Consider the following 19,415-nt stretch of genomic DNA (forward strand, 5'->3'; position numbering starts at 1 on the left):
CAAGCTTGTTCTCCTCTTGCTGCTTGGATGTTGTCTCTGCCTTCCTCATTAGGAGTTCACCTACTTTGAACGATTAGGGTATAAACTTTTTGTTAAAATACCGCTCCTTCATCTCCATGTAAGCCACTGCTCTCGTGCTTACTTCCTCCCTCATTTCTTCCATTAGATCAAGGCTTCCTTCCAAACCCCTGCCATTAGCATCCTGGTCATAGTGTTGTACACGATAGTTAGGTATGCTAACTTCCATGGGTATCACGGCCTCACACTCGTAGCTCATCGCGAATGGGGTTTCTCCAATCAGGGCCCGTGCAGTAATACGATATGCCTACAACGCTCCAGGTGATTCTTCTGCCCACACTCCTGGTCAACCTCTTTTTTGCCATGCGAAATACCATTTTATTAGTTGCCTCTACCTGTCTATTGGCTTAGGGGTGTCTAGGCGAGGAGTATCTTACTTTGATGCCTACTATGGCACACCAATCCCTATAATGGTCGTAGTTGAATTGCTGGCCATTATCTGAGATTATGGCTCACAGTATGTCAAAAGACATTCGATGGAATTCCACAAGAACTTGATTATACTCTCAGTCGTGATCGTCTCCAAGGTTTTGGCTTCCACCCACTTTGTTAACTTAACCCCGCCCTTGCCCATTGGCAGCGGCCCCACTATATTGACCCCTGCAAGGAAAAGAGGCATGGCATTGTCACCATCTTCAACTCCTCGGGTGGGTGGTGAGGTATGTTGTTGTATTGCTGGAATCGTTTATAGCTTCAAACGAACTCATTTGCCATGACTAACAGGTATAGGTATATGGCCTCTCTTGGCTTAGTTTGGCTTAGAAGGGGGGTTGGTCAAGTATGCTTTCAGTTGTCCAAGTGCTTCATCGCACTGAATGTTCCAGTCATGTGCCTTCTGTAGCACCTTGAAGAATAGTAAGCATTTGCCCGTTGACTGGGACACAAACTGGTTCAACACTGTTATTCTCCAGTCAATTCAATTTATGGACCTCGTTTAGTTTCTTTGCAGCTTCACTTCCATGATTTCTTTGATATCTTTTGGGTTAGCCTCAATCCCTTATCCAAACACCATGAAACCGAAGAACTTCCCATATTCGACGTTGAAGGCACACTTGATTGGGTTAAGCTTCATCTTATGTCGACACAACACTTCAAATGCCTCCCTCAAGTCTACTATGCGGTGACGAGGTTTTGTACTTATGACCAGGAGGTAATTTATATAAATTTCCATGTTTCGTCTTATTTGATCCTTGAACATTCGGTTGACTAGTATTTGGTATATTGCTCCTGCATTCTTTAGCTCAAACTTGATAGCAATACAGGCCTCAGTCAATTATGAAAGAATTCTTATCCTAGTCTTTCGAACTCATTCGAACCTAATTGTACCTTAAGTAGATGTCCATGAAGTTATGCATGTGGTGGCTAGCGGTCGAGTCAACTATCTGGTCAATGAGTGGTAGGGAAAAGTTTTCCTTTGGACACACTTTGTTTAGGTCAATGGAATCTATACACATTCATCATTTACCATTTGCCCTCTTTACGAGCACTAGGTTCGAGTAATGGACCTCGCGTACGGAGCTTGTCTCCTGGAGACGCTCCACTTCTTTAACTTTGGCGGCATATTTTTCCCTGTGGAAACCCCTGGGCCTTTTCTGTATCTTTTTGGGCTTTGGGTCAATGTAAAGGTGATGCTCTATAATCTCCAGGCCAATTATGAGCATATCCTCATGACTTCACATGAACACCCCTATACTTGACCAAGAGCAACCTTAGTTACTCTCGGAGGCTTGTGCCAGCTCGGTGTTGCGTTGGGCCTATCTGAGTAAAGTGTTACTAGCTCAAAGGCCTTGACAGGCTCCACATGCTACAAGTTGCATTTGTCACGCATCTTCATGCCCTGCTCAATGAGCTCTAGGGGTGGGGGAAAGGCCTCAGCTATGTGTCGCTACCTTGTGCTTCTATCAGATGGCTTGACTTTCATCACTCCACTCCTTTTATAGCACAGACATCCAGGCCTCTGTTCCTAAGTTCTTACACATAGCACTCATGTGTTAGGGCTTGTTCTCCTCGAGTCCTCGCACTTTGCCTACTCCACCGCATGCTGGGAACTTCATTTTCAGGTGGTACGTGGAGGTGATCGTCTTCATCTTGTTTAGCGTTGGCCTGCCCAAGATAGTAATGTAGGAGTTCTGGGCTTTAACGACCAAGAAATCCATCATAATCGTTACCACGTAAGGGGTCGAGCCCGCAATGACCAGCAGCTCAATGGTCCCTTCTAGTTGTATCGGTTCTCCCAAAGATCCCTTGAGCGAAAATTGGGGTCTGGTGTAGTCTATCCTGCCCCAAGTTCATTTTCTAGAATGTGTCCCAAAATATTATGTCGGTCGAGCTTCCATTATCGACTAGAATTTAGTGGGTGGTAAAGTTTGGGATCAATAGGGCAACCACTAAAGCATCATTATGCGGGTAGGACACCCCTATACCGTATTCCTCGGTGAAGGTTATAGGGGAATCCGCTCAGCCTTCAGTCTCTTTATCTGTCGGTTGACTGCGAACACTTCTCTGTATCACATCCTTCTAGCGTAAGCCTTTCTGGCCAATGATGTTTTGTTGCCTCTGGCTACCCCCCGACTATGGATGTGATCTCCTCGATTGGGGAGTCTAACCTACAAAGACCGTATTGAGGCGAGGAGCCTCCCTTCAGGATTTCCTTCAATTCGGGTTTTCGCTCCCACAACTCCTCGATCGCCTTCGGGCAGCTCTTTGGTTAGTTGTTGGGTTTGGGGCTTGTCCCTATCTGCGGTGCATTTCATCCTCTTGTTCCACTGTGGTGGCTCATTTTAATTTTTGTCGTGCAGTTATATTTGGTCAACTTTCTTGGTTCACCATAATAGGTTCAATGAAGGTTGGCTCTACGGTCATCTGGCCTACTATTGTGGTCTCATTGTGGTGGAACTTCATAATCTTGTTTCAATGGCACATTCGTATGAACTTCTTCAAAACCACGATCTCGAAACTGAGGCCCATTAATTTTCTTTCTTTCCCCTCGTCCACTAGCCATCTTGTTGGGCTTTGCTCGCGTCTTTACCGTTGCAGTCCTCCTTTTCTCTCTGGTTCACTTCTTCCAACTCGACATGCCTTAAATTAATACATGCTTTGAGTGTGTCCTTTGCATTGACGAAGTCTTCTACCCTGTCCATGAACTTCCTCAGTGTTGTTGTCTACCTTGCTAACTCGGCCATAAACGAGCTTCTAGGCCATACCCCTCCCAAGATCATGATCAACATTATCTTCTCATCTTGATCATCTGCTACCAGATGTTGCTTTTTGAACTACGCTACGTACACCTTCAGGCTCTTGTCTTCCATTTGCCTCACCATGAGCAGAAATATTACAAGCTGCCTATGACGCCAACTAGCCATAAACTAGATCAGGAAATGTCTATCCAGTTCTTTGAAGTTGGTGATAGGCCCTGGCCTCAAGTTCTTGAACTGGATCACCATTAGTAGATTGTCTACAAATGATGATGACCCACGCATTTTGCCATTTCCTCATTTGTCCATGAGGTTACGCAAACTATCGTTCATCATTTTCTTCTCTTCCTCATGGCTTGGGGCGGCCTCAACCTCCCCTTGTGACTCTTCGTTGATGTGCTTGAGTTTGTAAGGAGACGTTTGGATTCGAAGATGATTTGAGATGGATTGTGAATAGTAATGAGATGAGTTGTGAATAGTAGTGAGATTTATGAGTTAAAATTGCTGAATAGTAGTGAGATGAGTTGAGATGAGCTGAGATGAGTTGAGATGAGCTGAGATCACTTACGAATCCAAACGAATCCTTAATCAGTTTCTTTCTTGATCCCTTCACTCCTCCGTCTCAAGGCCTCATTCTCCTTCTATAGGGCCTCCATCTTTGTCACCATACATCCTCACTTCTTGTCCATTTTTTTGAATCTTCTTTCCTTCTTGTTACTGGGCAACTCCTCCTCTTTCACTTGGGCATAATTTATCGCATGGCAGCAAGCATAACACGATAAATTACCTCGAACACACAGGGGACGTCAACTGTTGAAGTAAATTTCGATATGCCCACTACCTTAATTGCCACCTACAAATAGGCTGACCACTGGTGATTCAGAGGAAAGCTTCATATGCCAAAGTTAGTTCCTTTGCCACCTCCTATGGGGGAGGTATATAGAAAATGAAAAGGGGATAGTTAGACAGATGATCTTGCCTTTCGACTTACGTCCCGCTTGCTATATATTGTTTAGAGCATAGTAGTTGCCTCTCCTTTTCCCTAGGTGATCTGACGTCTCTCCATGCTCTGATGGGGACATCATTGTGTTTACTATGACGTCATTTTTTGGACCTTATGTCATTTGGGGTCTGACACAAGCATGTCCCTTAAGGGGGCACTTCACGACATTTAATGCAGTAACCCTATTTGCATTGTGACAATGAGGGGGTGGGTGATTCCAACTTGCATTGTGCTAACTGAATCCGCAACTCTTTCTACTAGCACAAGTCTCCTCATTTACACCCTGCGAGTTTGCCTTAGTGCAATTTGTTGGGCCATATGCTAGAGGCATGCGATTAGGCCCTTAGCCCCCTAGCCCGCTTGGTGTTGCCTATTTTTCCCCTAAGAGGATGATCCAATGATACTAAGATTTCAGATTTGTAGGTAAAAGGCATTGAAATTTCTTAATAATGACGATTAGCAAAGAAAGATAAGCATAAGTAGATTTTGATTTAATTAGGATATTACAGCATTGATGACAATAATTTTGTCATAATTTTAGCTACTAGTATAAGAATCACATATAAATCCCAATTCAAAATATTTTTTTTAGGGTGTATGTCGGTCACTAGCTATGATTGTAGACTTTTCCTCGATTTTCTCTTCCAAATCTAATAAATAAGATTTTTTTTTTTTTGCATTTTTAAGAAAACCTTTTGTTTTTTTAATTTGGCGCCCTTAGTGGCCATGACCCTTCCCTTCAATTTTAGGTAATAATGCCTGGCAATTAATTGTTGGCTGTATAATGAATTAGCCAAGTCATTACCATTAATAAGTAGACTAAATGCACAGCCAGGAGTTACACTGGTGAGGCTATATATATGCCGAGTCTCTCCCTCGAGCTATCATCTATATGAAAAGCATTTAGGTTGTGGGTTGTTTGGATGTTGCTCTAGTCCTTCTTGCATAGTGCATTCAATGAAAATCATTGTGTGAAGACTTGAAGACTTACAGAACTTGCTAAACTTATTCGTGTAGCAGAGTCGAGAGAACCCTCAGAGAAACTCATGGGAGAATTTCTAAAATTGCGTTCGAGATATTTATGAAGTTTATTTCTTCTACCGTGTGCTCTAATAGAAGTGATTTAGATTCTGATTTTGGCTAGATTTTATGTTGGAGAATTGTTTTTTGAAATGTATTTTTTATTGGGTTTTGAAAGAGGTTTGAGAAAATCTTGAATAAAAAGAATAAGTTTTGTATTAAATTTTGTCTAAAGTGGATAAATAGAATTGAAAAGATGTTTAAATATAATTTTTTAAATAATGATTTTTATTTTAGTATTTGTAAAGGTAATTTTGGTTTTTATGTTTAATATGATTAAAAAATGATCAGACGAAAAGCCATAAAAATTGAAATAACTTATTTTTTTAATGATTTGAAGATATTTAACTTAAAATTTATTAAAAGCCAAAAAAAAATTTTGAAAGTTTTTCAAAACAAACATGGCCTATAGATGTTTGGTTTAATATTAAAAAAATGTTGAAAAAATTATAAAAGCTTCTCTCAACTCAAACATGGCCATGTTCTTTAAGAAAAGATCATGCCGAAAATGATTTCTCAGATATTCCAAGATCGATCAAACTCCTTTCCCAAGGCAGAATATTTGTAACTTGGGTTTCAATGAAAACAGTACATGCTATTATTGTCGTTTCGGACCACTTGTCTGGAGCTGCCAATCCTTCACTAATCCTCCATTGAATTATCAAAACTTCTCTTTTGATGCAGCAGTGAAGGATCATTTCTCAGTAGGCTCGGTAATACAAAGAAATCATAGAGAAGATATTCTGGGTATCAAAACGAAAAAATTCCATACCACTAATCCTCTAGTCGCAGAAGCCTTGGCAGCTTTTTTAGCTTTTAAAATGGCCTCCAATCAGAATAGTGTAATTATAGAAGGAGATGCCCAGTCAATATTTACATCTATTGCAAATCCAGTTTGTCTCCTTTCTGGAACATTTCAACTATTATTGGCGACATCCTTCACATCTCCCAATTTCATCAAGACTGAAAATTTACTAAGATACATCGATTTCAAAATCGATGTGCGCACTCGGTGGCGCAATGGACAGCTACAAATCTTGTATTTGGAAGCATACCTTTAGATATTATTCCTAGCTGTTTTTTGTATCTTGACAGTGGAAAAGATCCACCTTAAACTTTTGTAATTTATTATTTATAATATGCTTGTTTAGAAAAAAAAAAAAAAAAAAAAAAAGCATGTTGATTGATTGGAGCTACTCCTACGTGGTTATTATTTGAAATAAATACCTTAATTTCTCGACTTATGATAAGGTAGTTTATGAAGATTTCCTCTCTCATATCCTTAAATAAACGAGTATATTCCAAGGTATTGTCCCCAAAAGAAAGATAGTTCTCAATGGAAGATAAAGGGAACTTAAATTATACATGTCGATGAAATGAAGATTGTGCGAGAAAAACAAAATAGATTAGAGAGAAAACGAGAGGAGGAGATTCGAGAAAGCTTCAACCATGACATTATGTTTGGATACAAACATGAAATGAAACATATCATCTCATCTTATCTTATCTAATTTTAACTAATTAATAATCTCACTACTATTCACAAACCATGTCAACTCATCTCATCTCACTATTCGAACAGATTTAGGTCTCGTTTGGATAGAGAAATAGTTTTATCTCAACTCATTTTATCATTATAACATTCTCAAATTTTGATATAAAATATATTAAACAGCTCAAATTTTCAAATTCTAAAATAATAATAATATTACAAAATAATATTCTAATAATATTTTATTCAACTTTCAACTTTCATATAAAATTATATCATCTCATTATCCAAACATGCCTTATTCTTTGGCATGCTTAGCATACTACTCCTTTTTGTCTTTGTTACGTTCTTCTACATGTTTTCATTATTGGTTTAACTTTGTTTTGAGTGTGTTTGAATCTAACACGTTGATTAATTAATACACGTAAATGTTATTCGAGATTATGACCACCTGCAAAAGTGGTGTCCCCTAGATACTTGGAAGTAAAGAATCAAAGCACTTTTCCAACGATTTCCCCGCCTCATATATATACGTTATCTTCCTATGCTGCCTTTCAATTTCATTTGAAAAAACAGAAAACAAAAAACAAATGCTCCATTCTACATGGTTGCTTTCTCAAGTTTTCAATACTTTCTTCCAAATTCTCCCACAAATTCTTTCTTTTTTCTCCGATTTACACTTTTCTCTATAAGTTATGTCAATTCATATTACTATTGCATCAATCTTATCATGGATTGTTGTTATGATCTACGTTTATATGCTAGTGATAATCCTTATCATTAACTGGAACTTTAATAGAGTAATAAGCCTTACTTATCAACTACTATATTATCTTCGTGCTTTGTAGGATTTGTATTTGAATCTTTGTGTCTAATGTTATTGACGTGATAGATATCGATATGTTGTCAATAATCATAAAAATACGAATAATTTAATTGATTATCGTGTCAAATTTTCATGTACTCTTTTTTTTTGTTTTTTAGGAAGACATGAAATGTTATTTTCGAAGATCAAACATGAAAGTTGAGAAGAAAGGGTCAAGAGAATGAAAGAAAATTAAAAAAGATGATGTTATGCATACAAATAACTTGTCAACCCGACAAGGACCACAAAATCTGACTTTTCAATTATATTGCATGGCATGCATTGACTTTTAAATGTAGGTTAAATTTAAATACAGAAAAAGATTAAATATTTAATTTAAACTATTTAATTTAATTTAATTTAATATTCCATCATATATTTATTTAATTATATATATAAAAAAAAAGAAATGTAAAGAAGCATTCGTGTTTCCCAAGGAGACCGCCACCTCGATGACCTCACCAAACACCTCATCATCCCATTACACTTTTTGTTGGTGTCTCTGACAAGCCAAAATTCAAACGCTTGTGGAAAAGACGATACCATTCTTGGTATAAACCACGCCCACGGCCCATCCCAACCTAGTTATAAGGTTATTCTGGACACTTCACACTGGGTAAAGGGCTTGGGCGAAACTTCTTATTCCGTTTCAAACATTTGCGGAGCGAAGCGTCAAGCGATCTCTCAGAGAGAGAGAGAGAGAGAGAGAGAGAGTCATTGCTACCTATAACCAACAAAGATAACAGCAAAATCGAAATATAAACATCAAACACTGGCCAATTTGGGGCCGCCGAGGAAAGAGCACTCCTCTTCCACTCATCTCCTCTTCCTCCTCAGCTCCTCTTCTTCTTTCCTGCCACGCTTTTTCTCTTCCCTGTTATTCTTTCGCACTCTTTCATTTCGCTTTCCTGGTAAATATCTCTCAATTTCTAACGGATTTGTATCTTACCTATTCTATATATATTCCTTTTGTTTTCTTAATTTTTGAGATATTTTCTGTTCTTCTTGGTTGTATGCTTTTGGTTTCTGTTTGAACACAGAGGAAGGCGAAGTGAGGGTTTATGTTGTTTTGGGTTGTCCGAACAGTTAGGATGAATTGCCATTTTAAGGCTGATTTTCCTGGATGTTTCCGTTTTTTCTTTCTAAAATTTTTCTGGGCTTCCAATTCTAGCGTTTAGGGATCTTTTGAGATTTTATTTGGGGATGCCTTGTTTGAACGCGACAATTCAGCTTTTTGGTTTAGCCCGTCGTAAAAGCAAGATTATTGACCATGTTTGTCAGCATAGGTTGTGGAGTTTTTGAATTGGACGTTGAGGATTTTGGGGCATAGGGTTTTAACTCTGCTCTCTTGCTCTTACATGGAGCACCCTTTAAGGTTTTTGTCTAGTTTTTTAGCTTTGCCTTCTCCTTGGATTTTGAGATTGGGTTTGTTGGTACAATATTGTCGAATTTTATTTGGTTTAATCCTCAGTCCTCTGTTGTCCTCGTGTTTGTATAGAGAGAGTAATTGACTGTATTAGGTTAACTTATATAGAGGTTTAGTTTTGTCCTATGGATTATACCTGGCAACCACGAGGCGCTGTTGGATTCTTTAAGATTCGGTTTGGTGAGAGTTTTTGTTCTCTCTCTGCGGCTCTCCTGTTTATATATATATATATATATATATATATATTAACTGAATAGTTTAACGTGTATCTCTTTATAGGCAATAGGTTTTGGAGTTCATGTTGCAAAAAACATTATATAGATAGTGTATCCTTATCTTAGATTTGTTGCTCGTAGTACTAGAGTCCTGATTGGTACCTGATGGATGAAAATGCATTCAGAACATCCAATCTTTGATTTTCCTATTTCTGGTACCTTAGCAAAGAAAATCCCAAGTACAACATCATTTGCTCCATCACTGTTACAATTAATTGGCTCTGGTGAGTTGGAGATTCCATAAATTTTTGGATAGCAACATACTACTTTCTTTCTTTGCGACTGATTGTTAGATTTCTTTTCCCTCTGTTCCCATTTAAGCGAATCTTCTTCTAAGTTTATTTGAATACTTATAAAAAAAAAGTTTATTTGAATTTTTTCCGTCTCATTGGAAGGGAATATTATTTTAAGTTAATTTTACTGTTTGGTGGTGCAGAATCATGCCAACATTTACTGCTATAACTTTAGATCGATTCTTAGAACCTAGAGCTTCAAAATCGGTTGATAGGCCTATTCCTAATTCAAAGCCTCCTAATTCAAGACCTATTCCAAGTTCAAATCTGGAGAGGAGAAACAGTACGCCAGCCACTGAAAGGAGAGTGAAACGCCCTCAGATACGGCCAGCACTCTATGCTACTCCTAAGGCAACGCCACTTCCAGATTCACCTACTTCATTCACGCCCTCCCCATATATCATCAACCATAAGCGGCGTGGGCCACGTCTCGTGAAGAGCTTTTCCGAGGACAATGTATCCCTTCGCCAAAAACCTGATGAGAAGGTCAATGAGAATGCTGGAAATGTAGAAACTGAGGTTGTCCCTTCAGCTGATGATGTTTCTGTTACTTTCACTATTCCTGGTGCTAATCAGGACCATGTGAATGGTGGCCATGATGGTCATGTTGGGAACCACTGCAGTGAATCTGGGTGCAATAATGGAGAACTTGTGAGCAGTCATGTGGAACTTGGAAACAGTAGTAAAAGTGATAGTGTGACAGGGGAAGATGATTTGTTGAAGCTTGAACGAGATGGCGAGTCAGAAAATTTCTTTGATCCACATGAATCTCTTAGTGTTACCAGCAATACTGATGGAGAGGATAATTCTGCGGTAGATCGATCTATTACTCTCACCACACAAATGGGGGAGTTTTTTGACGCTTGGGAAGGTAATTGTCCTTGTTCTTGTTAGTGATTATTTCCTCTGTCAAGTTGGTCTTGTATTCCATTCTAAGAAGTCCAAAAGATAGTTGTATTTGAAAATTTAATAACTTTCTTTACTTATCCTTGACTTTATTTGAAAAAGTGAACTCCTTTTCTTTTTTATTGCTTTATTTGAGTTTAAAGGGAGCAGAGGCATTCTTGGAACTTGGAACTTTCTATCTTAGAGACAATACATTAACTTATGCTCCTTCAAAACTTTGGTTTTCTAAATGGTACCACCAATATGAAAAGCTGGGAGCCAAATGACTTAGTGAAGTGTTCTTTTTATTGGATTTTACTCTTACCCTTTTAGAAAGTTTGGTTCTTAGAATAAGCTACCTTGTTTGCCATGCTCTTCCATCTTGCTATAAAATATGATTGCTTGAATATTGTAAAACTTGAGCACCTCTGTCTGTAAATCACTGTCCTAAGTATGAAAGACAGTTATGAGCCTACAGCAGTATGGGCATATAGCAGGATTTTATCTCATGCAATTTTCTATCTTCCTACAGAATTATCCTCTGAGAGTGGGTCACAGCCTTCTTTTCAAGACGTTGAAACTGAATTGCGTGAAATGAGATCGAGTGTATTGATGGAAATAGAGAAGCGGAAACAAGCAGAAGAATCCTTGAATAACATGCAAAGCCTGTGGCAGAGGCATAGGCAACTGTTGTCTGTTGTGGGATTGACACTTCCTTCTTATCCCACTGCTTTGGCAGAGGGTGAGCAGCTGGAATGTAATCAGGGGGAAGAGTTGTTACAACAGGTACATGTTGCTAGGTTTGTATCAGAATCTGTTGGAAGGGCTGTTGCAAGGGCTGAGGTGGAGATGGAGATGGAAGCCCAGCTCGAGTCAAAGAACTTTGAGATTGCTCGATTATATGACAGGCTCCATTTTTATGAGGTCATGAATCAGGAAATGTATCAGAGGAACCAAGATGCTTTAGGTCAGATATCGATACCTTTCATTAATTATTTTTCAACCTTCAACTATACAATTGTTTGTTGTTTTATATACTTACAGAGGAAGAGGGGGCTTAAGGCCCTATTTGGATAGTTAAAGTGTTTCATCTCATCTCATCTCATCATTACAACTTTTTCAAATTTCCATACAATATAATAAACAATTCAACTTTTTCAAATCCCAAAACAATAATAATATTAAAAAATAATATTTTTTCAACTTTCATCTAAAACCATCTCATCTCAATATCTAAACCGCACTTTAGTTTCTTAGTCAGTATACATTGAACAAAATTAAGTAGGTTACAACTACTAAATGGATATTCCTCATTGTCATTAAGAACATTACATATAGTAATTGAGGTTCATAAAGAGAATTAATGCATTGTATACCACCAAGGTTTGAACAAGAAGAATGAGACAATTACTACAACTACATGATTATTCATCATTTTCATTAAGAAAAATATATATAGTAATTGAGGCTCATAAATAGATAAAGAGAATTTATGTATTGTATACCATTGATGTTTTGGGTTGTAAGATTTCATTCTTCCTATCTCAATGTTGCATTTTTGTTTTGGCATCAGTTTATATGTTGGAAGCTAGAAGTCTATTAGGAACAATCTAAGGTTATTCAAGAACCTGCCAACTTCTCTTAGTGAAGGTAATGTAAGGCTTTTTCCTTACCACCCTCAGGATTCAACTTTATTGACAGGGGTGGTCATGTCTAGGGTTCCATGCTCTTTCCTAGAGAATAGGTTGCTTCATTCCTCCATGGAAAGCAATCTGTCCAAATTTCCTGGAGCAGTACCAATTTGGGGGCTTCTATTCCTATCAGTCAAACAATTAGCTGGCCTTCTAGTGTAGTGAAAATTATTTATCTTAGAATTTTATGAATCTTTCATATCGAGGTTCCAACATCCACCCCCCCCCCCCCATCTCTCTCTCTCTCTCTCTCTCTCTCACACACACACACACACACACACACACACACACTCCCAGAGACACAGACACAGATGAGTGTGTGGGTTTGAACCTTTTAATATGATAGAAGGTGTTGCAACGTTAGCTTGTGTGGCTTGAGATCCAGAAACTAGAGGGGACCAGATGAAGTACTCTCTTTATGCACAAACCCACACCATGTGTTTGTGTGCATACATGCACGTCCAAACTAGAATATGCAAATGGCAAATTGTGGTAGTTCATGCTTGTACAAGTGTTCAGCTTTCCTATAGGTCCTGTTGGATGTGATCACCATGATTTGCTCCTCTAACTTCGGCAGTTTCCTGTTTTTGTAGAGGTGGCACGACATGAAAGGCAAATGAAGAAAAGAAGGCAGAGGTGGATTTGGGGTTCATGTGCTGCTGTGATCACCCTTGGCACTGCAGCCTTAGCATGGTCATATCTACCAAATGGAAGAGGATCATCTTCCTCCAATCATTTGCAGAATCCTGAGGGTAGTGATGCAGTTGAGTAAGCGGTGGTCAATCAATTAGTAACTTGGATAACATGTCATGGAAGGAAAGAAAAAGGTCACATAATACACCTTGTGGGCATTGTCTCTTTTATCATTTGATTTTCCTGCACACAGTGGTTTTATACCTACAAAGATAATCTAATTTGGTGCCCTTTGCTACTGATATGAAAGGTGATAGATCATGAAATGGATTAGGTTTTTTTTATCGAAATCATGATTTCGAGCACAAGGTTGCCTATTTAATAATATTTTTGACAAAAGCAATGCGTAGAAGGGAATTGACTGAATCCCCTTGTATATATGAATGTGTCCGGTGTACGACTCCGCGCAACCTCGATTACTTCATTCTTACTTGTCATCATTGTGGTATTTTTGGTCATAAAAGATCATATTGCTTTAACTTGAATAAAGTGAAGAAAAATAGAAGTGAAAGAAAACTAAAAAAGAAGGAAAAGATTCTAGAAAATCAAGTTGATGAGATGAGTCAACAAATCACCTTCATAACTCTAAAGTTTGGTGAACTAGCAGAATTTTGACTTCACAATAAAGAAAAGTTCATACAAATTGGTGTTGATGAAAATAATAGGCCAAAATTTAAAGCATAGTGGATGGTCAAAGAAGATGTTCTATCACATTAATTGATAGGACACTTGCATGTTCTTGCATTCCTTGCATTTCATTTTAGTAGTTTAGGACAAACATTTTATTTTTCTGTTTTATAATTCTGTTTTGCTTCATGTTTCTGTTTTTTTCAGTTTTATATAAGAAAAAATAAAATATAAAAATTAGTTTGATTGGTTTAAGTTTTTTTTTTTTTTTTTTTTTTAAATGCATGTTTGATATGACAAAGTTTGAACACTTGTGTTCTCACATGGTAAATTTTTGAACTTATGCATCTTTTTACTTTGAGCAGTTCACTTTGTGCATACTAACCCTATGAGTCATCTTGACAAAGTTCATTTACAAAACACTGTAAGAAGCTTATGTGTATGCACCTCATAATTAAATATTGAGATGCTCACCATAGAGGGAGTTCATGCCTTGAATTGACTAATACTAGTTGAACCTAGTACAATAATAAAGAGATCTCCACTTGCCAAACACAAAGAGTTGATCCATATAGAAAAAGTTGGTGTTTAATCATTGCAAAAAAATACAAACACCGTACACGGATCTACCCCCTTAAGTTCTTATAGAAATAATCGTTGCTCTAATCATTATAGAAAAAGATGAGCAACAAACATAAACACAAAAAGGGGATTGTGCAAACTAGTGTTTGGAGGAAATGTTCATATATCTAGGCCCTAGTATAAAGTTTAACTTTTAAGGTGAGTAAAAACTCTTGTGAGCATTTATAAGAAGTAAAACATTCATAAATAAAGGTTTCAAAAATATATTGAAGAAAAAAGATATAAAAGTGATATGATGTAAGGTTACTCACTCACACACTCGCACATTGATGATCTTAAGAGGAGTGGACATCTATAGTGATTGTTGCAAATAAGAGGATGTACTCTATTGAATTTATTTTGTGAGTGACATTATGCTTGAACTAAGATGTATTTAGACATGTTACTTACTTCACTATTTATGTATAAAAAACTAAAATTCTTTTTTTTTCTATTTTTTTACTTCATTTTTTTTTATGAACAAAGTGATAAAAATATAAAATATAATTTTTGATTGGGTAAGTGTTGGATGTTGGTTTAAGTCTGGGACTTGGTTTCTGATATATTGGCATAAGTTCCAGTGGTGGGTCTCTGTTTTGTTTCTAAGTCCCAATGGGACTCTAAGGCACAGAGCACGTGCACAATCCTTAGTCACTTAAGTGACTTAAGTCACATGCCCAGCCCCCGAGTTGATTTATCTAAATCTTCCGATACACATCTCACGGCACTCTATATACACAAGCTGTATCATTCCTCATCTCTTCCATATCTTCTACGATTTACTTGGGAGAAATACTTGGGTCTGAGTTTCTTGACTAAAGGCTCTCCATCACGGATTCATGGTAAAATTTTGAGTTTATTCAAATCACTCTCTCCTTACAATTCTAGGTTTCGGCACATCAATATTTGAAAATTGAGATTTTGATTGTTAATTTTTTATGTTGAGGCTACGATTTTGATTGGACATAGTGGGCATTGACATAGTTGATCATATGAGAGTATTTTATTCATGTATTGAGGACGATTTTTTGTGAGTTATGTGATTATACATTTCAGTTTTATCTCAGTACATACCAAGTGTTTGTTTTTATGTCGCAACCAAGCTACTTCATTCATTTGTTATGATTTTACTTGCATTCATGCTCATACATCAAATGCATTTAATTCATAAAAAGTTTAGACACGTGGGAGTTATGAGTCTTGTCAGATTAATGACAAAAAGGGAGAGAGATATATTGGAATATTGATTTACTTCGGATATTATGAAATTCGTATTGTGAGTTTTAAGGGGAGTTTGAGTAAGTGTATTGTTGAGGGGGAGTTGAATGAATTTTTATTATTCTGATTAATAAAGTTTAATATTGAGGGGGAGAACTAATATATGAATATAATTCAACTCCAAGACTAGAACATGCTTAGATTTTAAATCTTGTGAAATTTAATCTTAGTCATTGTTCTATGTCATTATTTTTTGCCTGAAATCTCTACTCGGTCTCTTGGTCTACTGTTTGTGATGTTGATAGGTTTTTATTACATTCATTAAGTTGGTTTTATCACCAATCCGCCAAAGGGGGAGATTGTTGATGTAAAAGTTTGTTGGTTAGGATTATATGACTATGGCCTATTTGAATTATTAGATGAATGTAATTTTTCTTTATTTTTATCTATAAATATTTAAATTCAAAGATAAATAGATTAATAGATAAAGGTTTGCCTTTATATTTATCTATGAATATTTGAATTTTAAGAGAAGTAGTTAAATAGATAAAGGTTCAAATGACTTTTGATCAAGATTGAATATTCGAAAAGATAGAAGATATCAAGTGATCTGGATAGAAGATTCAAAAAGAAGATATCAAGTAGAAATAATTTCGAACTATCAAGAAGTTATTCAGAACAAAAACTGAACAGAAATCAGTTACTGCAGAGAATAGTTATCGCGACATGTCAGCAATCTATCAGGAAACGTCTTTGCGACAGATTTTATCCATCAGCAGAATCCTACTGAAACTAGAACTCTTTCCAGATAGTTTATTTAAGGGATTCTACTGGTTAAGATTTTGATTGTTTTAGATCGACATATGTTGTAGAGCACTTTCTAGTGCATTGTTTGGTGAGAAAATTCCTTCGTGAATTTTCATATGTGTGATCTCTCTTTGAGTGTGATCATACTTCGAGCGTTGCTGATCGTGTGATTGAACTTCAACCCCTAGAGTTCTAGGAAGAAAGGTAATATTTGAAGATCGCCAGAGGTTCTGATTGCTACTGCAGTAGAAGACAAACGGGTCGTTTGTCTGGGCAAGTAAGAGAGTCAAATTTTAAAGGTTTTGTAATTAATAAGTACTTGTAATTGATTTTCAAATAATAAGATTGACTTTCCTGAGTTTGGCTGCCCCATAGGATTTTACCTTTAAAGAGTTTTTTAAAGAGTTTCCATTCGATGCCAATCTAAGTGTTATGCAATTTATTTTATGTTATTGTTTAATTATTAAATTAATTGCATGCTTGAATACTAACCAATTTGTTGAGTGAATTGGTAGATATTTCCGCTGCATTACAGAGGTACTTGAGTAATTTCATATTTGTTTTGCAGTTGTTTTTATTTTTATAAATAAGAATTATCATAAGAGGTGATATAGCATGCAAATACTTCTTACAATGCAAATATTTCTGCAATTGTCTCGTTTGTTTTTACAATCATTCACATTTCATCTCATCTTATCTAATCATTACAATTTTATTAAATTCTTATACAAAATAAAATAAACAATTCAATTTTTTTAAATCTCAAAAGAAAAATAATATTAAAAAAATATATTCTAACAATATTTTATTTAACTTTTAATTTTTATATTAACTCATCTTATCTCATATCATCTGTGAAAACAAACGAGTTGTTCAAAAAGAAAATCCCATCAAATTACAATAGTGGCATTTACTCTTGTAGTAGTTCCACTCTTGATGCTATAACAGAGGAGAAAAAAGACTGAAATATGGATGTGCTTCAATTTGAATTACTCGCGTTTTACAGAAAAACTTTGGTATGTGTCTGCCATTGGTTAAAAGTGATTTATTTATCTTTTCTATTTTATGATTTTGGTAATTGAATAATATTACTTGTAACTCCATCAATTTAACCTTCACGTAGCACTAATTCAGCAGACATGCATCGGTATGAAAAAAATAAAAGAATAGGAAGAAACCAGAAGCGTAGAAAAAGATACATGAAGACTGGTGTAGAGTTGAGTTCTAATAAGTTGAGACGAAAGTTAAAAAGTTGAAAATAAAATATTATTAAAATATTATTTTTTAATATTATTATTATTTTAAGATTTGAAAAAATTTAATTGTTTATTATATTTTATATGAAAATTTAAAAAAATTACACTAATAAAATGAGATGAAATAAAAAAAAAATTATGTATCCAAATCGACAAATCTCATAACAAATCGATATTAGCAACAAGAAATACCGTAAGGTTCACTTTATGCATGATCTCAATCACCATATGAACAAAATACCATAGTCTATAATTTGGCCTAGCCCACTGGGCCATCATTAGGCATTAGGCATTAGGCATTAGGGACAAGAAGATAAACAAGAAATAGACAATGAGGGACATGAGAGCATACAAGTGTTAGAAGGGTCAGAGGGAAAGTAGGAAGAGAAGAGAAGCTGGTACACGCAAAAGGGTCAGGTCCCATCACTGCAGGCTGACACACGCAACAAGGAGATATATAAAAAGCCTTCTACCAGATGACAAAATCACTCTCTCTCTCTATTAGATCTTTTTCTTATTCTTTAGCAACCTCTTGAGGAAGACAACATCTCCAACAGAAAGAGCTACAACCTTCTTTGTATAATGAGATATGAGGGACCATTAGACTGTAAGCAAATATATTATAGTGGAAACTCTCATTCCTAAACTCTGGTGGACGTAAGCCAGGTGCCGAACTACGTAAATTTTGGTGTTCATCTCTATTTATTTTCTATGCACTTATTTTTTATTCATCGCCATGGACGTATACATCGACACCGTATAGCTGCACAGGAATACTGTCGAGGGCTCCAAATAACATCGATCAAAGTCTAGTGAGTCGAGAATAACTATTTCTCTCATTTTGGCCTGTTGTGCGATATATATAGCATCAATACTACCGCTGGAAACATTCAAGCAACTTTGCCTGTTAGGAAACTATATATATATATATATATATAATAACTTGAAGGCAACCCATGTCTGAATTGGTTGAAGTGAAAGTGAAAGGAGCATCTGCAGCTAGATGGTGGCCTGCTGAAGTACCACAGGTATGGAAGGGCAAATTCGAGCACTGTGAGTTCAAGACCTACCAATACCATCTTCAATTGAAGATAAATCGGTGTAAAGTATGCACTCTCTATAGCTTTGATGAAATTTTCGAGCCCATTGCCAATGTTCCTCATCCGTAACCCATTAAGCTACTTGGAAATGGAAAGAGTTGAAGCCCAGTTTTCGGAGCTGATTTGTGAACTGTTGCAGAGCCTGCCAAAGGGTTTGGTAGAGTTCATGGGCCTGTCATATTATATATAGAGTACAGAAGCAGGCATTGCAAGACATCTTTGTTTGTTTTCATTGAGGGGTCGGAGCCATCTACAAACGTAAGGGGCATGCATGGTTAATTGCCTCGTGAGGTTATTCATTTGCAGTGAACTGACCAGACATCCCATGTCACATGTCGGAAGAGATTCAGATCCTCAAATCTCTCTCTCTCTCACTTTTTTTTTTTTTTTTTTAAGCCAGCAAGTGAACTTCATTAATATTAGAAAAGATGATACATGATGAGAAGGTGAAGATCCTCAACAAATACTCAATTACAATAACCACATTGCAATGATGAAAAAAAGGATGAAAAAAAAAGGTTATGGTACCAATTTCTTAATCCTTACCCTTACCTTACAAAGATAGTTCTGTCTTAAAAAACAGTTTGTTGATAAGCCACAACTAGAGGTGGTGTAAGCGGGTGCGTTGCAGTCAGCTGCCTTGAGATGTTTTTTGAAAAGACCTGTAGTCATTTTTCAAGATCATTAGCTAAGAAAAATGATAACATAATAGGAAAATCGATATTAAAATGAAAAATCTGTGATGGAACAAAAGTCTTCTCGTGCCTCTGTATTGGCACTTGTGGGCCACACACCGGTGGTTTGGAGGTGA

At 36.6% G+C, this 19,415-nt stretch overlaps 1 protein-coding gene across 2 annotated transcripts; it reads left to right on the forward strand.

The window, feature by feature from the left end:
* The first annotated feature begins 8,378 nt into the window (after window positions 1–8,378).
* Window positions 8,379–13,265, forward strand: LOC108991269. Of its 2 annotated transcripts, XM_018965446.2 has the most exons (5): window positions 8,379–8,623; window positions 9,850–10,577; window positions 11,124–11,558; window positions 12,165–12,241; window positions 12,876–12,980. In XM_018965446.2, the coding sequence occupies exons 2-4, from the start codon at window positions 9,854–9,856 to the stop codon at window positions 12,203–12,205; spliced, it is 1,200 nt and encodes a 399-aa protein (XP_018820991.1). In that variant the 5' UTR covers window positions 8,379–8,623; window positions 9,850–9,853; the 3' UTR covers window positions 12,206–12,241; window positions 12,876–12,980. The 2 variants fall into 2 exon arrangements, with proteins under 2 accessions (XP_018820991.1, XP_018820990.1); XM_018965445.2 differs by lacking the exon at window positions 12,165–12,241 and having other exon boundaries at window positions 12,876–13,265.
* The last annotated feature ends 6,150 nt before the right edge of the window (window positions 13,266–19,415 follow it).

This window comes from Juglans regia, chromosome 7 (assembly GCF_001411555.2).
Source record: "Juglans regia cultivar Chandler chromosome 7, Walnut 2.0, whole genome shotgun sequence".
Taxonomy (NCBI): domain Eukaryota; kingdom Viridiplantae; phylum Streptophyta; class Magnoliopsida; order Fagales; family Juglandaceae; genus Juglans; species Juglans regia.